This window comes from Camelus bactrianus, chromosome 18 (assembly GCF_048773025.1).
Source record: "Camelus bactrianus isolate YW-2024 breed Bactrian camel chromosome 18, ASM4877302v1, whole genome shotgun sequence".
Classification (NCBI taxonomy): Eukaryota; Metazoa; Chordata; class Mammalia; order Artiodactyla; family Camelidae; genus Camelus; species Camelus bactrianus.
The window spans coordinates 19,888,634-19,911,514 of NC_133556.1; the positions used below are offsets into that span (position 1 = coordinate 19,888,634).

The 22,881-nt window shown below is 42.1% G+C and overlaps 2 protein-coding genes across 13 annotated transcripts in view; one reads left to right on the plus strand and one right to left on the minus strand.

Annotated features, from left to right (window-relative positions):
• Positions 1-1,009: 1,009 nt before the first annotated feature.
• LYRM1 (LYR motif containing 1) lies at positions 1,010-21,482 on the minus strand. 9 transcript variants are annotated; one of them, XM_074346247.1, is made up of 6 exons: positions 20,823-20,838; positions 9,115-9,164; positions 6,813-6,974; positions 6,559-6,645; positions 2,774-2,866; positions 1,010-1,646 (listed from the first exon to the last, which is right to left on the minus strand). In XM_074346247.1, the coding sequence occupies exons 3-6, from the start codon at positions 6,969-6,971 to the stop codon at positions 1,530-1,532; spliced, it is 456 nt and encodes a 151-aa protein (XP_074202348.1). In that variant the 5' UTR covers positions 6,972-6,974; positions 9,115-9,164; positions 20,823-20,838; the 3' UTR covers positions 1,010-1,529. The 9 variants fall into 9 exon arrangements, with proteins under 9 accessions (XP_074202348.1, XP_045377135.1, XP_010959341.1 ...); XM_045521179.2 differs by lacking the exon at positions 20,823-20,838 and adding an exon at positions 20,451-20,756 and having other exon boundaries at positions 6,813-6,971; XM_010961039.3 differs by lacking the exon at positions 20,823-20,838 and adding an exon at positions 20,451-20,756.
• Positions 20,952-22,881, plus strand: part of DCUN1D3 (defective in cullin neddylation 1 domain containing 3) — a 35,857-nt gene continuing 33,927 nt past the window's right edge. The window contains exon 1 of one of the 4 annotated variants that reach the window (XM_074346241.1): positions 20,952-21,078. The gene's annotated coding sequence lies outside the window, so the exon portion shown is untranslated. Of the gene's footprint in view, positions 21,152-21,326; positions 21,451-22,881 lie in introns of those variants that run through there. The other 3 variants (XM_045521174.2, XM_045521173.2, XM_045521175.2) reach the window with 3 other exon arrangements.

Here is a 22,881-nt window from a genome sequence, read left to right on the forward strand (position 1 = left end):
TATGTTGCTTTAGAAATACTTTAAACATCAGATCCACTTCTGGGCAGAGAGATGCTTCCACAACGAAATCAGATGGAAGAGTGACTTGATGGAACAGCAGACTGATGTCTCCTAATTCAGGTGAGGCTGGGGTATGTACTGAATGGCCATGGAGTGGCCAGCATGTCTGCCAGCACATTTAAATTTTTTTCTCTTCACCAAAGGCCTGTAACTGCATTTGTGTTAAATATGCACATGCTATTTCTTTACTGACACAGTATTTTATTTGTTCTCCATGTCATCACCAAACCCTGCAATTGTTACTCACCTGACCGTGAAAAAGTATGCTCCTGCTCACAAGAAAATGTTTTGAAATTGAAATATGTGTATTTTGGATTGAATATCTGTGTGACAAGGGAATCCTAAATCTAGGTGTGGGCAGGAAGTTATCAACTGCCGCTTCTGAGGATCACAAGGCTGTTTTGGAAAACAGTACAGAGAGACCAGAATCAATAGAGATTTGTCTTTACTGGTGATGCCTGTCCTCTGTGGAGGTAAGAGGGAATGACACAGATGTACAAATGACCTGCCATAGTTATCTCGCCTTATCCACACATGCAGGGGTAGAAGTCCTTTGTGTTTTTGTTTTTTAATTGAAGGACAGTCAGTTACAAGGTATCAAATTCTGGTGTACAGCATAAGGTTTCAGTAATACATATACATACATATATTCGTTTTCATATTCTTTTTCATTATAAGTCATTAGTGTTTTAATCTCTACTTGTCCCATTTCTGTTTAGACATAATTTGAAAGCCAGCTTAGCCCTAGTACTTCGTAATTATGTTAAGGTAAAATTCTCATAATGAATGCAGTAAGAATTTCTAGTGAGCCTTTCTGATCCTAAGTGTACACAAAGTAATCACGGGTTTTTAGATAAAGTAAACTAATGCATTTAATTCATGCACTTTCGCGTATGTGTATGTTGAGGGTAGGGAGAGGTCCCATATAAAATTTCCATGAAAAACTCTGATTGATCCAATGATGTATTTTTAAAGGGGAGTTTATCTGGAAATTGGAAGTGCCCAAAGATAACAAAGCACACACAAAAAGCCCACTTTTAAGCAAATCTATAACTTGGAAAAAAAAAAAAGTTAAAAATATTCTGAGGGTAGTATATAGTTTTATAGTATCCAGGAGAATTCCTAGCAACTGGCTACTTTATTCATGCCAGCTTGCATGTCTGGTGAGCGGCATTCCCATGAAGAGTCACCCCTCAGTCTTCTCTCCACTGGCCTTAGTCTTGTTTCCAAGTGATGCTTCAGGGAGGAGGCGAGGTCCATGACCTCGAGGGTTGGTGTCCACTCAGGCAGCAAGACCCTGAAAAACTGTAGGGGTGTGTGAGAACACATCATGGGATGAGCAGCAGTGCTTTGGAAGTTTTAAGAAGATACTTGGGTTTTTTTGCTTTTAATCAGGAAGGATTTTGTTATCTGGTTTACATGCAAGGCCTCACTGGCTCATCATCCTCAGAAATAAACTTTCTTCTGGGTTAGGAAACCTCATCGTGAGACTTGAGATATATTGGTTTGGAAAGCTTCCTCAATTTCTCCTGGCTTCGAAGTCCCCGGCCTCGTAGTGGGGTAAGGCCCAGAGGAGGCAGATGAATCTGAGTAATAAGAATAATTATAATATTAAAAATGATCATTATTGCAGCAGCTTAAATTTCACTGAAGATTTACTAAGAACCATGCTTTCTGCTGAGTGCTAAATCTATTCTGACTTACTAGTCCTTATAGTCCTGACACATTATTCCTCAATATAATATCATAGGGAATTATTACTCTGACATTTATGTATGAGAAAATGGAGGCTCAGAAGGTTAAAAAAAAACTTGCTCAAGGTTATACATTAAGTGGTGGAACCAGGATTTGAACCCAGATCTGTCTGATTGTGCTCTTCTTGGCCGTATTTCCTACACGGAGGAAAAGCCACAGATCACACAGTGAGATGAAAGTCCACTGAAGGTGAGGTAAAAAGTGTGTGCACAAAGATGATCTGTGCATAGTGGAAAATTGGGACCAACATACATGTCCACTGAAAGGGTGCTGGTTAAATTGTGGCACATTCTTACAATAGGATACAACGCAACCACTTCATAAGATGGAAGCAGAGATACCCTGAAAAGAGGAAATAAAACAGTCAATGAACAGTGTGCCTAGGGTCCCATGCACTTTAAGTAAAGAAAGTGCATGTACGTGATTATAGGAAAAAAGAACGAAAGGATGTATTACCAAACTATTAGGTAGAACCAATGCAATATAAAATTGCTGTTTTTGCAGGTCAAGAGTAGAATACTGGCACTTTCATATGGTCCAACTTAACAGTTATATAGTGGTCATTTCCACAGGGTGAGAATTTTTGGCAGTTTTCACTTTCTACCTTACCTATTCCTTTAAGATTTGAATTTTATTCTTTTATTAACAGTACGCCTGTATAAGGAAAATAAAAATATTTCCATAAAGAAGGTGAAAGTCAGAAGAGAAAGCTATATAAATGTGAGCTGGCTTTCCCTTCCGTACGTGGGAAAGTCGTATGAGTAGGTGGAATCAGGCATTCACTGACATTTTGTGATGGGCCGGTGGCCATGCAAGGATACCTTATTTCCAACATGCCTCCTACAGCAGCCGTAGACGTTTCAGCAAACACTAGCCTTCTTGGTACACATTCTTGGAAATAACTGGGTTGACAAGGATAAGTAAGTACACACCGCATGTTAACTGGAGTCACACTTACTGGTCTTGGATAAGGAATCTGGTAATGTAGTCCAATTTCAATCCTGGCTGTACATTCATCTATACACTGTTTAATCAGGTCTGCGTCTGTAAGCTATTAAAACGGGGAAACAGGTGGAGCTGTTAGCATCTTTTCAGTGCCACATGAAGTATAGGTGTACATTTTCTTAAACTTTTTCAGTTTACCAGCCAGTAAATTAAATATTGATACTCTGAAAAATCAAAAGCAATTTAATATAAAATTTATTGTGGATTAAACTTCTAAAAATTATTGAGGGTAGGTAATGCAAGCAACATGGTAAAAATAACTCAAATAATACAAAAGGACAATGTGAAACAAAGTCTCCGTCTTCCTCCTGCCTCCCAGTTCCCCTTCTCAGAGACAACAATTATTAGAAGCTTCCTGTTTGTCCTTCTGTGGATATTCTACATATATATACGTACACCTCTGTAGACTTAGTATGTTTTCTTATCAAAATTACAGCTCATTTTGTGCTGAACCTTGCTTTTTCACTAACAATGTGAAGCTCCTACATTTATACATTCAGAGATGCCCCGTTCTCTTTAATAGCTGCACAAAATTCCAACATAAGGGTGTTCTAGAATTTAATCAATCTTCTACTAATGGACATTTAGGTTATTCCCAATCTTTGCCATCATAAACAATGGATCCCTCCTAAAAGCTTTTTGGCTCACATGCAAATATATGAAAAAGGTAATTTCCTAAAGAGAGGACAGCTAGGTCAAAGGGTCCATGCATTTTTAATTCACACAGATTTTCCCTGGAGATTCAAATTACCTATAAGAGGTTGTACCAATTTATATTCCCAGGAACGATCTATAAATTATATCCCTGCCAACAATGAATAAGAGTGCATCTTTACACTCTCCCCATGTGGCTCAGACTTTCAGGTAACCCAATTGCTTCCGCAAGTGCTGTCTAGAAACTCCTTGAGTAAGATATTGAAGAATGATCCACTTTTTATTTTGAACTGTAAACTGTCTTTCTCATTAGCGAGGGTTGAAGAAACGACTTCTGAAATTCCAAAACAGCCAAATCGTGGTAGTCCAGTTTCAAGTAAAGAAATGAAAAGCTCATTCTGAAAAACAGAAAGCCAGGGAGGAGATGGGGAGAAACACTTTCATTCCAAGGTTAGAAAATGAGTCAACACGTGGTTCTGCTAAGAGTTTACAAGTGTGCCTCAGAGCAGAGCTGAGGTTGCATCAGCCCTGGATGTCACCCACAGGGAAGTCTGGGCCAGTGCGGGTTGGAAATTCCAAGGGCGTTCCTGTCCTATGGTACCTCCTGGAGCAGAGAAAAGTTCCAGGAACTACAACACACAGAATCACAGCTGAGTCCCTTGGGGCAAAGGCTCAGCTCTCTGACCTCTGTGTTTCTCAAAAGCTATTGCTCTGATGTCCACCTTGGGAATAGATTTCCATGTTCCCATTTGCCCATTAGGATTCAGAGAAATAAATGAGATACTTTTGAATTATTATTAAGCTCTCACAGCAAGCAAGGTTACAAGAGACAACTTATGTCTGTATGAGGGATTAGGGAGAAAGAAGCCCTTAATAAAGATATGGGTAAGGAGGCTGATGGCTTCTGGGGCTCCAGCTGTCCATCTGCACAAGCTGGGTTAGAGTTCCCCAAATTCAGTCCTTTAGAGGCTGCCTGCATGATTTTGCCCTATCCACACACTACCTATACTAATATTGAACTTTTTTCTTTAAATAGACTCTCTCCCAAGCATAGTATTTGCAAAATTGTCTGATATTCTATTTTCTTTCTACTACATGGTAAAACAAGTATATATCTTAAAATTAAAAACCCATGTACCTCCCCTACCACAACAGAATGATCTCACTCGGGTACCATCACTGGCACACACACCTCCTTCTGGCTCATACCACAATGGGCCAATTCAAGCAGAGGCAAATGAAGGATTTATTATTGCCTTAACTGAAAACCCAAAGGGTCTTAAGCAGTCCTTACGTGAGTGAACCTGCAAAGGTTTACTGGGTACATACTACTATGATATCCCCAGCACCAAGGCTGGACACTCTGAGGCCAAGTTTTGAAGCCTTCAATGATCAAGGGTATTACCTGGGCAGAACAACTGGTACATGAAGCTATAGAAAGGTTACCATGGTATACGGACTAATATATAAAAATTCAGAATGGGTGGCCCTCATGGGGTTGGGTGAGGGCAGAGAACTTGAGGTTGACTCCTTGGAGGAGGTCAACTGAATCAAAGTATTTGTAAATGCTCATTAATTTAGTGACAGCGACAAGGCAGGGCCCATGGGATGTACTAGAAAAGTATAAGACGTTGTCTGTGTGCTCAAGGAATAGACAGTCTGGTTAGAGAGACCACACCAACATAAATGAAACAAGAAAAAAAAAAAAAAAAAAAAAGAACATGACCAGCTAATTAGGGGCAGGTGTAGGTCAATGGTTTGCAAACTTTTTAATCATCTACTCCTTTCAATAAAAAACTTCTGAGCCCTTAGCTCTCATATATGTATTTATAAGTTCATTAAATGTATTAATAATTCCTTTATAAATATATACAAAATAAACATTTTAAACGATGCAACAAAACTAGAAAGAAACAGCACTTACAATATGTTATTTCTATTCCTCAAAGGACTGTTCAGGACCTCAGGGGGTACATAGACACTCTGATGGAGTACGTGTGGTCTATGCTAAGGGCAGAAAACGTCTGGAGAAGCTGGAGGAGGGTCAGAAATGTGGAAAGGAGCTTCACGTGTCGTGTGGTATTAAAAGCAGAGGGGCTTCAGGGATTCGAGAAGGGAAGTATATTGGGAGGGTTCCTGGTGTAGCTAGCACTCACCCAATTGTAATTTTACATTTCTTTCCATCTAACTCTGAAACACCTTTGAGGGACCCTGTCTCGGTTTTGCTCATTTATATCCCTGATGTCCAGCCCAGTGTTTGGAATATGGTAGGCACTCAAATATCTGTTGAATGAAGAATGAGAGCAAAGGGTCACAAAGTAGTGACAGGAGCTATGACAGAAACGGGCAAGCTGGGGAGGGGAGGTTTCATGTGGAAAGATAAGTTCTGCTTTGGGCCATTATGCCTGTGGTGAGTTCCTGCAGGTGGCTGATGAGAGGTCAGCTGGATACGGGAGCTGGAACCATACAGTGGTTGCATGGTCTTTGGGCCTCAGTGCAAAGGGCTAACCTTCAGAGGACCCCTACAGCTGACGGGAGAGTATGCAGAGAAGACAGGGCCTAAAAGGAGATAGAGACAGGGGTCAGAGAAGGGAAAGTAAAAAGAGTAGCACTGTCAGGAGGTTTCATGAAGGGGAACAGTGATAGCACTGAATCCATGGGATCAATAGGAAAGATGCAAGAAAAGTCAGGAGCCGAAAACCTCTTTCTATGCTTAGGGCCAGGCAGCCTTCCTAAGGAGCTGACAGCTAATAATGCTTTATGGTTTATTGGGATGTGTCAAATCAAGCCTCTTAGAAATGGCTTTTGGCTCCCTAGTGTCTGGATGTGCACTTCCATTCAACTAACTAATGGAGGCACTATTTGACCCAATTCTGTGGTTCCAGTTGGCAAAGCCACTCTGCTAGCCAAAGAGGCTGGAGTTCAAATCTAAGTTATGAAGGGAAGCCTGCATCTTAAGTCTATTCCCTCCCCTCTGAACTGGAGGCTCTGAATAGCTTATGAACTTAAAAAAAAAAAAATTAACTGCACACCTCCTGTGGGAGTGGTCAGCAACAGGCACAGTGTATGGGGAACCAATCCTACCCTGAAAACTCTCATTGGCTTGACCCATGTCACCTGGCTCATGGGGTCTTCTGAGGACGCTGAGTCACTCACCAGCTGGACTGAGACCTGAAATGAGTGAAGAGAGACACCCGGGGTGGGCTCTGCTTTTAAGTGGTTGGGCAAGCCAGCCATTTGTGCTCCTCAGTCCTCTCAACTTGAGGACAGAAAAGAAATGAACAGACACCACAAGAAATTGCTCTCCTCCTTGCAATCTCCAACTGGGGCCTACTTACATTTTTGTTTTTCTGGAACAGCGTTCTGGCTTCGTTTAATATGTACTGTTTTTCTTTAATAGTGTCTTCCATCTGCCCTGACGCAGCCTGCCACTTCCTCGCAAGCCTGAAAATTCTGCGGTACAGGCCAAGGACTTCTTGTCGAGTTGCTGTTGTCATCTTCTGACCCACCAAAATAGAAGAGGGAAAATTTGCATAAAAATTCAATTTGACAGTAGGTAGTCAAGCAGATGTCTGTTTTTGTTTTGTTTTTTTTTAGTTAAGCCCTTTAATTAGACTAGAAATAACTGCTCTTTCTCAACAGATCTGTTTGGTAGCATTGCCAGAACGGTGTTGTTGGCATACCAGCAATCTCCTCGCCGGCCTTGCACATCATCCCATGGTGGTGGGTTGCTCAATCGTGCTGTTTGTCATGATGGCCAGTTTTATGAACATAACAAAATCAAAATTCATATTTACTGTTCTTTAAACCAGTAAATTATTTTCCAGAATATCTTAGGAATGATGCTTTTAGTGTGTATTCTGGTAAAAGAATACTAACCTATGTGCCTAGGAGAAGGAACATTTTGAATAACTGAATTCTCTAGTTGAGTGAGAACTTGAGTTTAATGCAGAGACTGCAAACTCAGGTGCCTCTGGGGCCTGACAGGTAACAAAATGAAGGAACCTGGCTGGGTGGGGAGAGTGGTCAACTGGAGAGGATGTGTCCCCTTGAAAGAGGACAGTCACTACTCAGCCCCAGCTAGTGACTGCCATGTAGAATTGAGGGCCTAAGAATGACAGATTTCCTGAAAGCTTGACAATAGGTGGTAATCCAGATTTTTAAAATATGAAATTTCAGAAAAGATGGCAGTTTATTATTTTCAAAAATGTTGAGTACCAGAAGGCCAAATACAGTGAGTCTGTAGGCTCAGTTCCAGCCAGAGACTGTCAGGTGGCAATGTCTTTTCAGTTCATCATAACCTTGTTGAAAATATTTCTCAAAATGGTTTGTCTACTTTGTTGTCCACATGAGAACTGTAAAATAAGCACAACTGAAAATCTTTCTGATGACTAACGATCTCGTGGCTCCCTCTGGGTTTTTACTCTGAAACATCAGTTTTAATTTCAGAGGACATGGCTAAGGAAACCAACTCAAGTATATTCCCTGAAGCCAACTGTATTTTTAAAACTTAAATTCCTATTATTTTAAAGTTATTTTTATTATAAAATATTTCAGATATATAAAAAGATATAGATAGTAATATAATTAACAGCCATACATACACAAAGAACCTGAAAGAATAAATTATGTACACAGTTGAAATTTCCATCGTACCCCTTCCAAATCAAACTCCCCCTCCTCTCTCTTAGAAGGAACCACTATCCTGAATTTGTTGTTTATCTTTCTCACATGCATCTTTACACTTAACATTATAAAGTATTGCTTAGCAAGTTAAAAAAATGTATATATATGGGGTATTATGTCCTTTATTATGTCCTATTACACCTGGCTTTTTTTTCACCCATATTTGTACAATTCATCCCTGTTGTTACAGGTAGCTTTAGTTCCTGTATGCTCACTACTGCAGTTCAGTCCACTGCATGAACATATCCCAACACGCCTGTCTGTTCTCCTGCTGATGGACACTGGGTGTTTTCTTTTCCTTTTCTTTTCTTCTTTTTATTTTATTTTTTTACTTATGCAAAAACTTCAGTCTATTTCTTTACTATTTACTTGTATGTCTAAAAGACATTCAGGTAGATTGGCCAAGATGGTGGAGCAGGAAAACTCTGAGCTCACGTCCTCTCAGGGACACACAAAAATTACACCTATTGAGGGGAGGGTGTAGCTCAAGCGGTAAAGTGCATGCTTAGCATGCACGAGGTCCTGGGTTCAATCCCCAATACCTCCTCTAAACACAAATAAAACTAATTACCTCCCTCCACCTAAAAAATAAATAAATAAAAATATGCATTAAAATATCATAAAAAAAATTACACCTATTGTTGAAAAAGACCAGAATCTAGCAGAAAAGATGTTCTACAACAAAGATATAAGGAGGATAATTACAGCTGCAGGGCTTGTCTTCAAGGAGCAATGGGTCTGAGCCCCACACTGGGCTACCAGGCCGGGGGCCTGGCACCAGGAAGATGAGCCCCCGGAACATTGGGCTTTGAAGGCTAGCGGGGCTTCCTTTTCAGAGACCTAGAGGGCTGTGGAGTATAGAGAATCCACTCTTAAAGGGAGCATGCAAAATCTCACAGGATTTGGGACGTAGGGCAGAAGTGGTACTTTGAAAGGAGCCTGGGTGACACCCACCTCCTGATCTTGGAGTCTCCCAGAGAGGCAGGAGGCAACTGGAGCTCATGCTGGAGACACAGACAGTAATGGCAGCCGTTTGGGGGAGTTCATTCTACCACATGGACAGTAGTGCTGGCAAGCATCATTTTGGAACCCTCCCTCTAGCTTATTAGCACCTGTCCCTGGCCCCACCCACTAGCCGGTCCACTCTAGCACTGGGATGCCTCAGGCCAAGCACCTCAGTAGGCAGGGACATAGCCACAAACCCGCAGGCAGGCTGCCTTAAGACTCCCTGACATGGCCCTGTCCATTAGGGGGCTCAGGACGCTGCCCACACACAAGTATGCAGAAACATCTAGGAAAATACCAAGTGTTCTAACAGTCACAGCATAGGTGTCCTAAAAGAAGAGAGAGAAAAGGGGGCATAGAACATAACTGAAGACATAATAGCTGAAAATTTCCCTAACTTGGGAAAGAAAATAGACATCCAGGTATAGGAAGCACAGAGAGTCCCAAATAGAATCAACACAAGGAGGATCACAGCGAGATACATTGTAATTAAAATGACAAAAATTAAAGATAAGGAGGGAATATTAAAAGCAGCAAGGGAAAAGCAACAAGTTATATACAAGGGACCTAATGTAAGGCCATCCGCTGACTTTTCAGTAGAAACTCTGCTGGCCAGAAAGGAGAGGCATAGTGCACTTAGACCGATGAAAAGGGAAAACCTACAACCAAGAATACGATACCTGGCAAGGCTTTTATTCAGATTTGATGGAAAGGTCAAAAGTTTTACAGACAAGCAAAAGCTAAAAGAGGTCAGCACAACCAAAACATCTTTACAAGAAACGCTGAAGGGACTGTGGTACGTCAAAAAGAAAAGGCCACAACTAGAAACATGAAAATTATAAAAGGAAAAAGCTCATATGTGAAGGTAAATATACAGTAAAGGCAGTAAGTCAGCCATGTACAAAGCTAGGAGGAAGGTTAAAAGACGAAAGCAATAAAATCATCCGTATCTGTAATAAGTAGGTAAGGGATACACAGAGCAAAAAGATGTAAAATGTGGTGTCAAAAACAGTAATCATGAGGGGTGGGGAGTAAACATGCAGGGTGGTTAAATGCATCTGCAATTAAGAGATCAGTAACTTAAAAAAAAACCGTAATAGATATATAGATAGATTACTATATATAAATCTCACGGTAACTACAACCCAAAATCTAGAATAGTACACACACCAATAAAGAGAAGGGAATCCATCCTAGAGAACCTGCCATTGAAAAGAATGTATATTCTGCTTTTTTGGGATGTAATATCCTAAAAATGTCAATTAACTGTTCTGTGTGTCATTTAGTATCTCCATTGCGTTGTTGATTTTTTTATCTGGACGATCTGTCCAATGATGTTAGTAGGGTGTTAAAGTCTCTGACTATTATTGTGTTCCATCAATTTCTCCCTTTATGTCTGTTAGTATTTGTTTTATATATTTAGGTCCTCCTCTGTTGAGGAGTTAATGAGTTAATGTCCTCTTCTTGTATTGTTCCTTTTATCATTATATACTGTCCTTTATCTTTCTTTATGGCCTTTGTTTTAAAGTCAGTTTTGTCTGATATGAAGATTGCTACCCCCTCTTTCTTGTCATTTCCATTTGTATGACATATCTTTTTCCATCCTCTCACCTTCAATCTATGTGTCCTTCACCCTAAAGTGGGTCTCTTGTAGGCAGCATATTGTAGTTTCAGCTGCCTGCATAATCTTTTTATACAGTCCCAGTTGTTGAGTGGGGCTTCCTCTTTGCTCATCACAGCCCTGAAAGGGGCCAGTTTTGTTTCCCTGTTATTGGAATAAAGGCTTCCACATGGGTTTCTGAACCGTGGTGTGTGGTAGGTGGGACTGGGGTGCTTCTGCCGGAAGAGGAGCCACTGAGTATTCCTCCACAGGAGATGTCCATCAGAGACTGCCCTCTGTGGTAGTGTCTGTCACTTGTTAATATTTTATAATAATTTTAAATGCAGTATAAATCCATAATAATTTTGAATCACTATGTTGTATATCTGAAACTAATATAAAATTGTAAATCAACTATACCTCAATTAAAAATGATTTTAAAAATAAAAGAAATTCAAGGACGATAGAAAAAGAAATCCCACTACTGGAGGATTGTGATTAATTAGGTTTAGGAGATTGAATACTGTAGTGCCTTTAACAAAGCAAGCAGCCTGGAAAGACGAGGACAGATTTGGTGAGTGAGTATCCGGGCCAAGCACTGGGATATCTTATTATGAGTCCCGGACTTTCCTCATATGGTTCACATGGATCAAGAAGTAGGCTGCTCATTGCCCTTTGAGAACAAGACTCATTTCCAGTCCAAGGGGAAGGGGTAGTACATGGAGATTGTACGCTTTGGGGTGATCCCAAGCTTATGAGAAATTTGGGCAGCTAAAGAAAGCATGGGAGCTGGAAGAAGCTATGTGTATCTAGAAATTCTAAGTACTTGAAAGAAATTCACCTTACAGAGAATTACTCTTTGGAGTTTGAGTGCCCTCCTACTTACCCTGACCCTGGTGACCTTTCTTATGCAACGAGGAATGAACCAAGGCTTAGTCATTTGACGGAAAGCTTGAAACCACTACTTCATCCAATTAAGAAGTTAAAAGGACTGAAGTTATATTCAACAGCAATTCTCACATCTGTTATACCTCACAGGAAAAAAATGCTTAAAAGGAACTCATACAAACCAAGAGAGATCATCATGCTTTGTGGTTAATTGTAATAAAACCCCAGATGACTTGATAATTTTCCTGGTAAGGAAACAAATCTGAATTTCTGGCTTTCCCTAAAACTCCATGGTTTCATATGAGTCAGTTCCTGTGAGGGGCTAACAGATGAAACTTCCTTGACTGCATGACACTTGGGCAAAGTGAAGGAGGTCTGGCATATTAAAACAGCAGCAACCTTCTCCAAAGTCTGACTTTCATTTGTTTCTTTCTACTACCCTAAGAACCACAGCTTCAAACTGTAACTGATCATATACCATGTTCTAATACACAAACCCTGCAATTAGGGTACTTAAGGTAACAAGCAGGACAATTGTTACTTACTAGGACTATTTTCAAAACTTTTTAATGTTTAAGTGTTTTGAAAACTAATCCTGAAAGGGAGATACATGGTTTCTCTCTCAACATCAGGTGACCCAGAAAACTCAAGTCCCAAAGATTTCCAGAGAGTCTAAGGCTGTATTCTCCATTGTATATTATTAACAAGTGGCTGTTACAAAACCTGTGATTCTAGAAGCAAAATCAGCCATATATAAACAAAAAATTAAGAAGCTTTTTTCCTTTTGGTTCATATTTTTGTTCCTAGGAAGCAACTTGTTTAGAAAAAGTGCCTTTTCCCTAAGAGTTTTTCTTCCTATGGAATTAATGGCTTGAAACCAGCATTTATTCCTCTAAAACTGTTAATGATCTCTCACTACTGACGCAAGGACGTGTCAGCTCTTCTCTTTCTTCACCAGTCTCAAGGGTTGATCTGATGCAGTGGGGTCTGCTGGGATTCTCCCATAGGCAACATCAGGGATATTAAATTGTTTAGAGGACCACATTGAACTGTAGTCGCAACTGCCTGCATAGTCTATTCTTACAGAACTCTTATAGTTAAAGTTTTATAACTTCTATTCTCAGATCCATATTTCTTCAAACTCTGCTTTTCACTTCCTTAACCCTCAAATCCTAGAATGAGGAAACATAAGAGATATGAAGTATGCCTGGGAGGAACTGTGAGTGGAAACAGGATCCTTTCTTAAAATCGTACCTCATGTATAAACACAGTACCAGGAAAAAACTCATTACGAAGCACCTACCATGGGCAACCTGTGCCACTAAGAAAAGGCCAATGTTGCTGCTAGTGCGTTTTGGCCTCAGGTCATAGTCGTAAGTTTCCCCTAAAACAAGCATCCCGAAGATTGGTTGGGGAGGTAATTTTTTGAAGTACAATAAAATATTTATTTTCTTAGTGTGATTCTTTTCATGTATTTTAATAGCCCATCAAACTCATGATTGAAAATGATTTCAATTTTGTAGTGATACAGAGCTTCCTTTCACTAAATGCATTATAGAAATTTTAAAGTTGATTTAAAATATAGGTACATGATAGTAAATATTGTGATGTGGAGTCTCGAAAAACCAAAGATTGAGAGTTGCAGCTCTAAGACACCCTGCTGTGTCATGCCACAGTGTTTGTTCTGGCTGAGCCTTCCACTTAGAATGCCTGTGTTCTGCTGGCCACACCAGCTCGTGGACACCAGTTCACTCTCAAGCTTTTCTGGAGCACCTTTTTCTCTGCTTCTATCACAGCCAGCTATTGCTCTTTAACAATTTCATCGTCTTTTTCTTCCTAGAGTCTGAATTCCTGGAGGGCAGGGATGGCATTTTGCTCACTAAAGGGATAGTGATAGTGATAGGGATAGTGATAGTGATAGTGATAATGATAGTGATAGTGATAGTGATAGTGATAGTGATAGCAATAGCTACAACTACTTTGCACTTACTCTGTGCTAGTCTTTCTAGGTACTTTACATATATATATTAACTCCCTTAATCATCACAATTCTATAAGGTAGACACTACATTATCCTGTTTTACAAAGGAGGAACGGGATGCAAAGAGACGTTAAGAAACTTGTGTGAGGTCACAGGGCTAGTAAGAGGTGGAGCCAGGATTCAGACCAGACCAGATGTCTGAAATCAGAGCCCCAACTTTAAATCACTAAATAGGTGGCTCAATCTCAGTAAATGAGGTTGAAATGTCTGTTGATTGCTTTAAACAGTTTAGCCAGTTGACAAAGGGAACTAAACAATTCTGTTTCCTTCCTACAAAGAGCAAGATCATGTTTTTTGCACCTTAGAGTAAATTGCAATAACCCTTTTATAAGGTATCCCATATACCATCTGCCCCTCCCCTCCAAGTGTCCTTCTTCAGTAGTGATGTTACACACCAGTACCTTTAGAGGCAGCTGTGCAACTGGCTGGACTGCTCTGCTCTTCTGTTTCCTGGCAGCAGCCCTGTCCCTGACATGCCAAAGGGAGCTGACATCATAGAAGAGGCACCAGCCCTCATTTCAGTGCCCATGTGCCAGGCACATGTGGTTCCAGGCATCCCGTGACAAACAAGCAGCCACAGTCCCTGTCCTTCTAGAGCTCATATCCTAATGGCAGAGGCAGATACACAGCAAAACCATTTCTGATGGTGATATGTGCTGTCAAGGAATGAAACAGTAATACGATATGAGTGGGGGTGGTGGTTATTTTCTTTTTGGGTAGTCAGTGACATTTGATCTCTGTTGGATGGTGTTAAGGAATCTATTAATTGGAAGAGTTCAGGGGAAGGTGATGCAGGAAGAAAGAACAGCAGGAAGAAAGGCTATCAGGTGGGAACCAACCTCAATGTGAATGCAGTGAGAGCTGACGGGGGAAGTGAGGCCACAGGTGGACAGGTTGGGGGTCTTGGAAAGGAGCTTTTGATTTGTAGTCTGAGAGCAAAAGGAAGACATTGGTAGGCTTTAAGCAAGTGTAGTATCATGGTCTGATTTACATCTTTTGAAATGTGCTGAATTTCAAACTGTATCATAAGTACTTCTGATTCTACCAGTCTTGCAGATGAAGTCTTGCCTAATGCCACCTAACTGACAGGAGAGCTGGGATTAAGAGCCAAAAAAGGTGGATGATGATTTCCTTGACTGCAAGCTTTTCCCTGTTTTTATTTTGGAGCCAGTAATAGGAACTTGAAATAGGCAGTGATCAAGCTCCTAAAAAAAAAAGAGAGAAAGAAAAAGAAAAAAAGGCACCACCCACTCACCCTTCCACATGCTGTTGAGAGTGAAACATAGTGAAAGGGTCTAGGTACTTGGCATGTCTAGATTGGGCTTTGCAGAAGGCCTGTGGGAGATTTGCTAGGAGTAGGGATTTCATCCACTTCACCGTTTTCCCTAACTTTGAAACAGTTTCCTCCACCTTTGGAAAGACCATCCCCGCATGCACATTTAGAAGTTTAAGAGCAGAGATGAAAATTGCCTCTCCTCAGATGAAATTTATAGAAATATGACTCTGGTCTCAGGAATGTCAAAATTCCAAATGTTGGACTCCCATGAGGCTTTGCCGTCTACTGAAGAAAAAGTGTTGCAGTACAAACAAGGGACAGAGCAGGCAAGGAAGATTAACTGACTTTCAAGCTCCGGGTGGAAGGAGACTCCTGTTCTTTAAAGATATGCCCCTAGTTGTAAATTTAAAAAATAAAATAAAATAAAATAATAATAATAAAAAACAATGTAATGCAGTCAAATTTCCCTCCCAACTACTTTGTGATATATATATATATTTATTGGTGGAGTCAGGGGAGAGTGGAGATTGTGAAACTCAATGAAATCAGTCTTAAGTGTTCATTGTGTACCAGTGGAGACCTAGCCCATGTCCTGCTGCCCCATCTCCTTAGATCTGGAGCTGCTTCTTTTTGCCAAATGAAGGCCCCAACTCACACAACTTAAATATCCTCTCTTTGCCTACCTGCTGATTCTCATCTTTTGGCTTCCATCCCTTTTTGATGGGTGCCTTCTTCACACTGGGCCAGCATCCCTGCTATATCCCGATCATAATGTTCATTGTACTCTACTGTGATTTTCTGCCAGACTGACTTTTCTTCCTCCACTGTGTGTGTTTTGGGACTGGGAAAGAGACGGAAGTTTGGGACCATGTCTCAGTGAGTACACTCCTAGGGCTGGCACAGAGTTGGAGCTTGAAATATATTTGTTAGAAGAAAAAAATTACCCACATAGAATAGTCACCAGTAATTTTCATTCTCATCCTGAGATACATGCAGTGGTATTTGGACCAGGATTCCCATCTGAAGACCCTAGAGCATTTAAAAATACAAATTAAGCCTCACAATGATGTTTACAAGACTGGCACTGTGGGTGTCAGGATAAAGAAACGAAGACTTGTGTTATCTGGAGGCAGCCTTATCACTTCCTAGGGCAGTATACACAGCTATAATATAACCCTCACCCTTAAGTTCTTTTAAGGCCAATTAGTTTTTTTTGGTTTTTTCCCAGTGGACTGAAATGATACACTATGTTCTCAGGAAGCTTAAAACCAAATATATAGCAAAATGGAGTTCTGATACTTATTTTCTTGAAAAACAATCCTTTAGGGGAATAAGGTCCATTGCACTTAGATGACTAGGGGTCAAAACCAACCCAGAAAATCATAATTTAAAGCTTTTGTCATTTGGAAAAACTTCAGGGAATTAAAGTGTTCCTATAATGCCAAACCAAACATTCTCTTGCCTTGGATAGCAGAGTAGAGAGTGACTACCTTGGTTTTAGGCATTCAAAGTTTTTCCACACATGTAAGGAATAGAAGATACAATACAATGAACTAGTGGGCTGTGGAGTGAATCTGGGTTTGAGTCCTGACTTCTCCGCTTTGGGCAAGTTATTAATCTTCCTGAGCCTCAGTTTCTTAAATGGGGTAACAACAGAACATTCTTCAAAGAGATGCTGTAAGGATCGTTCATGATAATCCATTTAAATCACTTAGCATTTGGAGTTAACAAAGGCAAATGTTACCTGAATAGGAGGAAATAAAGGAGGAACAATGAGGCCTCTTTTTATCTGTGCTAAGCTTTGTCTGCAGAAGAGGGAAAGAAATGTGTTGCCTGTTGGTGAATTTACTGCTTTGTGGTAGTAATGGATTTTCCTAAAGCTGTTTCCCTCTGATCATTAATAATCCCTGTATAGTAAAGGGCTATTGTTCTTCAGTATGAGTAAATAACCCTGTTGGAGGCATCGCTTATCTTCAGACCACAGTGCATACTTCTTACTGGAAATACAATGCAGGTGCCAACACCAAAGGCATGACCAAGCTTCCCTTCCTATTCTTCTTCCCTTATCTCTTACTCCTTGCTTATCCTTCCGTGCTTTTACTCTTCCCTGCTTTCTGGTGTACACCCATATCCTACACAGTACCATCCTTACCTAAACTGAAAAGCCTTCAAGCTCAACTGTGTGCCCCCTCCCTCTGCCACACACATACTGCATGAACTTGTTTCCTGACCTGGAATCAGTTTTGGGTTACCAGAATCCAAAAAGGGAAGTATAATACCACACGCTGTTTTGCAAATCTCAGGATTTGCTTGTGTGGTGTACTGAATCATACCACGGCTATTATCTGAAACAGTATCTTTTTACACAGAAAGTGACAATATGGTGTGTCATATAGGGGTCAGGGAGGAGAGGGTAGATCATATTTTTATCTTACCTAAAGGAAAAGAAATTAGGTTAGGCTCTGTAACATGGGAAATCTTCAGAATATAGGGAAAAACCAAAAATATTTATGTCTCAAAGGTTTCTAAACTATCCCAGACAAGATCATATAAGGCAAGTACATTCACTCTAAATATATCAGCAAAGGAGCACACACAAGATTGTAGTTGCACTTCCAATCAGGCTATTGTAACTCAGAGATATACAGCTATTTGCCCCCTCAGGTACAGAAATTCTAAATGGAGACCAAGTTTCAGTCCCTCAACTTAAAAGAAATGGAAGTATCTGTTTCCTTATCAGCATATTCCATGAGATGAAGACAAGGTAAGGGGCAATCAGAAGTGGTGAGAACCAGTTACCAGAAGTGGGGGGGGGGGATGTGGGGGGTGTGTGTGTGGGGGGCGTGTGTGCGCGCATGCGCCCTGGCAATGAGTAAAAAGTAGGTCAAGGCTAAAGATCAATCTGTCATTCATTCATTCATTCATTCATTCATAACTACCCAGATTGGAAACAGATAAAAGGGCTCTAGTTAAAACATTAGATACACCTAACCCTTAATCCACCCATCTGATCTATAACCCTAACTGTGCACAGAGGGTCTCTGCCTTCACGACAGTTTCCAAGTACCCTCTAACTACCCAGTGAGCAACCTTCCTCATCTGCATAGGCACGGGAGCTCCTTACTAGACAAAGCTCCTTGAGAGCAGGAGCAATGACTGTCCATCTTTACATGTGCAGCATGATTGGCACCCAGAGTAACTTCAAGTTCCTCCAGTCCAATACTGACCAAGAGAATGTGCTCCAATGATGGAAATATTCTATATTCTCACTGCCCAACAGGATAGCCACTGGCCACATGCAGCTATTGGTTACCTGAAGTATGCATCTGAGGAACCACATTTTAAATTTTATTTAAATTCAAATAGCTGTGTGGAGCTTGTGGCTAGATATCCTGGAGCTTGTGGCTACATATTGACAGCAGAGATTTAGACCAACAATTGCAAATCAAATGCCCACAGGGGTCAGGCAGGTAAATGAAGGAAGACTCTCCTCGGCTCCAGCTGACTATTGTGCAAGAACCTCAGGCTGGTATTGCCAGATTGTCCCATTTTTCAAATGAAGCTGAAAATATGGGTTTTGATATCCAATTTTTAAATGTTGGCAAGTAAATTTTAAAGAAGAATTTAAATCAATTTGTGGACCAAACCATGTTTGCAGGCAACATCTCTTGCCAGTTTGTAATCTGTAATCTAGGCCCACCTCTTAAACTCAGAGAAAAGGGCCTTAACCAAGGCCACTCTGCTAGTCCGCAGCAGATCCAGGATTGAACCCCAGGCCTTCTGATTCTTCTGATACCCTTTATTTTATAAGATCAACCATATCTAGTGGTGGAGGTAGCAGCAGCAGCAGCAGGGACAAATGTCCCTTTGTCAGAAGCCGTTGAAGTCCATGGTTGATATATTATGGACACAGTGTTCCTACATGTTGGGCCCTATGGGCAAGGCTCTGTGCTGGAAGCCAGCAGGGCACAAAGAAGAAATAGTTCTGGGGGTGGGAGTGGTGAGAATGTCTCAAACCTATAAATAATTAACAAGCAACGTCAGGCTTGCTATAATGAACACAAATCACCTAAGCAGGAGTCCCAAAGCATGGCCAACTGGAAGAGGAAAGGAGGGAAGAGATTTGGGCCAGGCCTTAAGGATGAGTCTTGCTGATTATGAGGGTAGGTCCCACTATTCTAGGATATTATGGGTCCTCCTTTTTTAAGGCCTTGTTTGTGTTAAGTCTCCTTTACTAGCTTTTTCTTCTCTGGATCATCTCCAAAGGTAAAGACTCCCAAAGAGTTTAGGGGCCCTCTTCTTCATCTGCATCCTCTTTTTATGTGATTTAGAAATAAACTGCTACATTTATTATCTCTCTGAGTTTTCCCCTGACTTAAGATATCTAACTTCTCCACATCTTTGCCTGGATGGTTAATAGACATCCCAAAACTAGTATGTTCAAAAGAATAGTCTTCTCAAACTGCTTTCTCTTACGAGTCATCCTTGGTTTCTTCCTTTCCCATACACTTCACATTCAATTTGGCAGTAAGCCCTGCAAGCTCTACTTGCAGTATAAACTCTGAATTTAATTCTCTCCATTTCCACTGTCAGGTCTCCCTCTGCCTACTGCAACAGCTTCCTAATAGGTCTGAATACTTCTATACTTCTCTATGCAGTAACTAAGAATGATTTTCTAAAAATATAAATCAGGTCTGGTCACTCCTTCTTAAAACCCTCCGGTAATATAATAGCCAAACCCTCCCCTTGGGCTAAAAGGCTCTGGTTGATCAGAAGCTGCCACTTCTCCATCACAGACCACGCTGGCTCTAGTTCTTTCCTTTCTGCTCCAGGCACCTGGCGTTTCCTTCCTCAGATCCCTTCCTGTTGGATCTTTTCTCCACCTAGAAAGCTCATTCCCTGGCTTCCTTCTTTTCTTGGTTTTCTGCAAAACCTGGCCTCCTCTGAACAGCCTGACCCAATTCAGAGTGGCTCTTGCCCCATCTTCTACCACTTCACCTGGTATTACTATCTTTGAGGCATTTCTTTGATTTACTTTTTAACTTTCTCCCAGACTCGAATAAAAAAATCACTGAGCAACGCCTTTTGCGGACCAAGAGAATTAAGAAGCTGGTTGTCATTTTCCATAAAGTCTCAGTATCCTGCCTTAGGTCAGCTAGACGGTCAGCTAGAAGGCAGCTATCCTGCCTTCCTCAGCTAGACGCCTCTTGCCCCCGGATTTGCACATTCGGAGGGCCAAAGGATTCAGAGAAGTCCCAGATGGACCCCAAACCAGGCCTCCCCTTCCTGGCCCTCGAGCCGCTTCCGTGGCAGGTTCCCAAGGCCCGTGGCGGTGACACCCAGCCGCCCTCGCGGGGCTGGGGTCACATAGGCTCGTCTCCTAGCAACGTCGCGCCCCCACCCCCACCCTGCCCCTGGGGAGCCAACCCCTTTCCCCCCAGTCTCCCGCGCCAGGAGTCAGCGTCTCCATCCTCACTCACTCTGCGTCAGTCCAGCCTTCCCCCACCCACAGAAGCGCCGCAGCCTACGGCGGGCAGGGAGGAGGCGGCGCCGGGAGCCTAGCAGAGCCGCGGCCGACGGAGCTCGGGCAGGTCCGGTAGGACAGGCCGGACCACGCCACCGGGCGGACCTCTGTGGGAGCGTTAGTCCCAGGTCGGGTGTAGGCGCGAGCCTCCCTTAAACTTCAAACTCTAGCCCACCCCGCGCCTTATACCCAACAATACAGCCAAGTTTTTCCTTTTCTTTTCCCCTCCTTTACTCCTTTCGCTCTCCTCCCCCCATTCTAGCCAAAAAAATGGTCCAGCCCATCTTCTCCGAGCCCTCCCTCCGCGTCGCTACGCCTTTGCCCTTACTTGGCGACGGCTTCGTACGTCTTTGCATACGTCATGACGCAATAAACCACTCGTTCCCTCCCTGCCCCTCTCCTATTCCGCCTCCTGAAGCGGGCGGCCTGCGGGGTTACCGGAAGTGATGATGCAGGAGGCGATGGAGGGGGCGGGGCTTCGGGGCGGCCGCCGCCAGTGGGCCGCAGATGAAGAGGAGGCGGCGGCAGTGGTGGAAGAAGAGGCGGCGGCGGCGGTAGGGAGCCTGGAAACGCGAGCGGGGATGGTAGGTGGTTTGGACCCGCCGGGCCGCCGTCGTTTCCAGAAAGGGTTTGACTGGAGGAACCTCTGGAGCAGCTGTGAGTTTGAGGGGGGGTGTTGAGGAAAAGGGGAGGCATTGGGAGATGAAGGGGCGGGGGTTGGGTACCTTCGAGAAAGAGGGGTGGAAGGGGAGGAGTGGAAATCAGCGCCTTGTCTGGACTGGTCCCTCTGGAGGAAGAGGCTGTGAGGGGAGCCTGTGGCGTGTCAGCCGTAGGTCTCAGAAAACTTACCTACTGTCCCTGCCTCCCCACCGCCAGCACCCCTCAACCCAGGGCCTGGGGATCTGGGGACCGGAGCTGCCCTGGAGTGGGGTGCAGACTCTGTTCCTCTGCCCCTGGTAAGCGCCGTGAGGTAGGAGCCCAGGCGGGAGGTGGTGGGTGAATCTACAGCTCCCTCCGCCCTCATTTCCCTCCCCACCCCCATCCTTCTCTTTAATCATTAACAGCCCTGGAATTAAGGGGCTCAGACCCGGAGGCCTTCCTATGCACCTTTGCTATAAACGATAACCATCTGTGCCCGAGGTAATGGGGCTGGAGGCTTTGCCTGTATCCTGTATAGGAAGTGAGACAGGGTGACAAATGTATTGTTTTTTTTCCATTCCCCCTTACCCCCCCCATCCTCCCCCCATGCACACCCCTCCTTTCCACTTTAATTCTCCGTGTCTAGGTGGTAATCGTGGTGTTTTTTTTCCTTTATGGCACTTGGTACATTGGTTACCTCTTTTGAATTTGGTGTTCCGCCTCTATCCCAGATCTTAACTACAAGCTCTGTAATACTTCAGTTACAGGCTGTGTTTCTTTGGGAGCACCTCTCAATGCCTTGTCGCTCCCGAGGAAGATGAGCATTTTCTCTTACGGATGTTGAATTCCAAAGCCCTTGCAAGGATTCCTAAATGGCATCATAGCCCAGGAATCAAGGTCTCTTGCTCTAAATACTTTTATGTATGAGGAATTTAAATGTTGTCAACTCTTTCCAAAATGATTTGATGTTAGGCTAATTATGGATTTCTGTGTTTCTCTCCACCCACACTTCATGCTGCACTTTGGAGAACAGAAAACCCCATATTACATTTTTGTTTCTACAAGTGACAATAGCTCTTTTATCTTTTTCTCCATTTGTGTGTCTGGCACACAAGTCTTCAGTGACACATTTGGCTTGTTCTGATTTCCATCTTATTTATTTAACTGATTCTTTGTGTTTGGTGGTTTTAAATGAGACAGTGTGATTTTCTTGGTTTTGTTTTAAGGAAGAATATAAACCAATAATGGATGTGAAAAAATTATTTGAAGAAAGCAAAGAATGATTGGAAAAGATCTCTGTTGTTGTTCTGATGGTTTAAGGAGGAAAAAAGTAGTACTACTTGAGCCTGTCACAACGATTTCAGAATGAAATGTGGTGGTTCCTATTTTGGTGTTGATATTTTCTTTGGAAATCCTCTGTTGAGTCAAACTGTGTTTTCTGAAGAACTTTAAGTGTTGGTGCCCAGATTTTAGGGATCCTTTGATTAGAAAGCGTCCATAAATCATGTCCCTCTGTTAACTTAGTTTATATGCATATTGCCAGAAGAATTATCATGAGTCCCATCCTACTCATTAGGGCTTTCAGGCCTGATAAAACAGAATATTTAATGCTTTGATTGTGCAAGTAACAGCATGTTTAGATGTTTCAGAGAAATGCAGCAAAAGAAAAAAAAATGACTACTGTTCTCACCTTAACTGATTTGGAATCATTGAATAAAAAGTCCAAAATTCATTCATTCAACAAACAT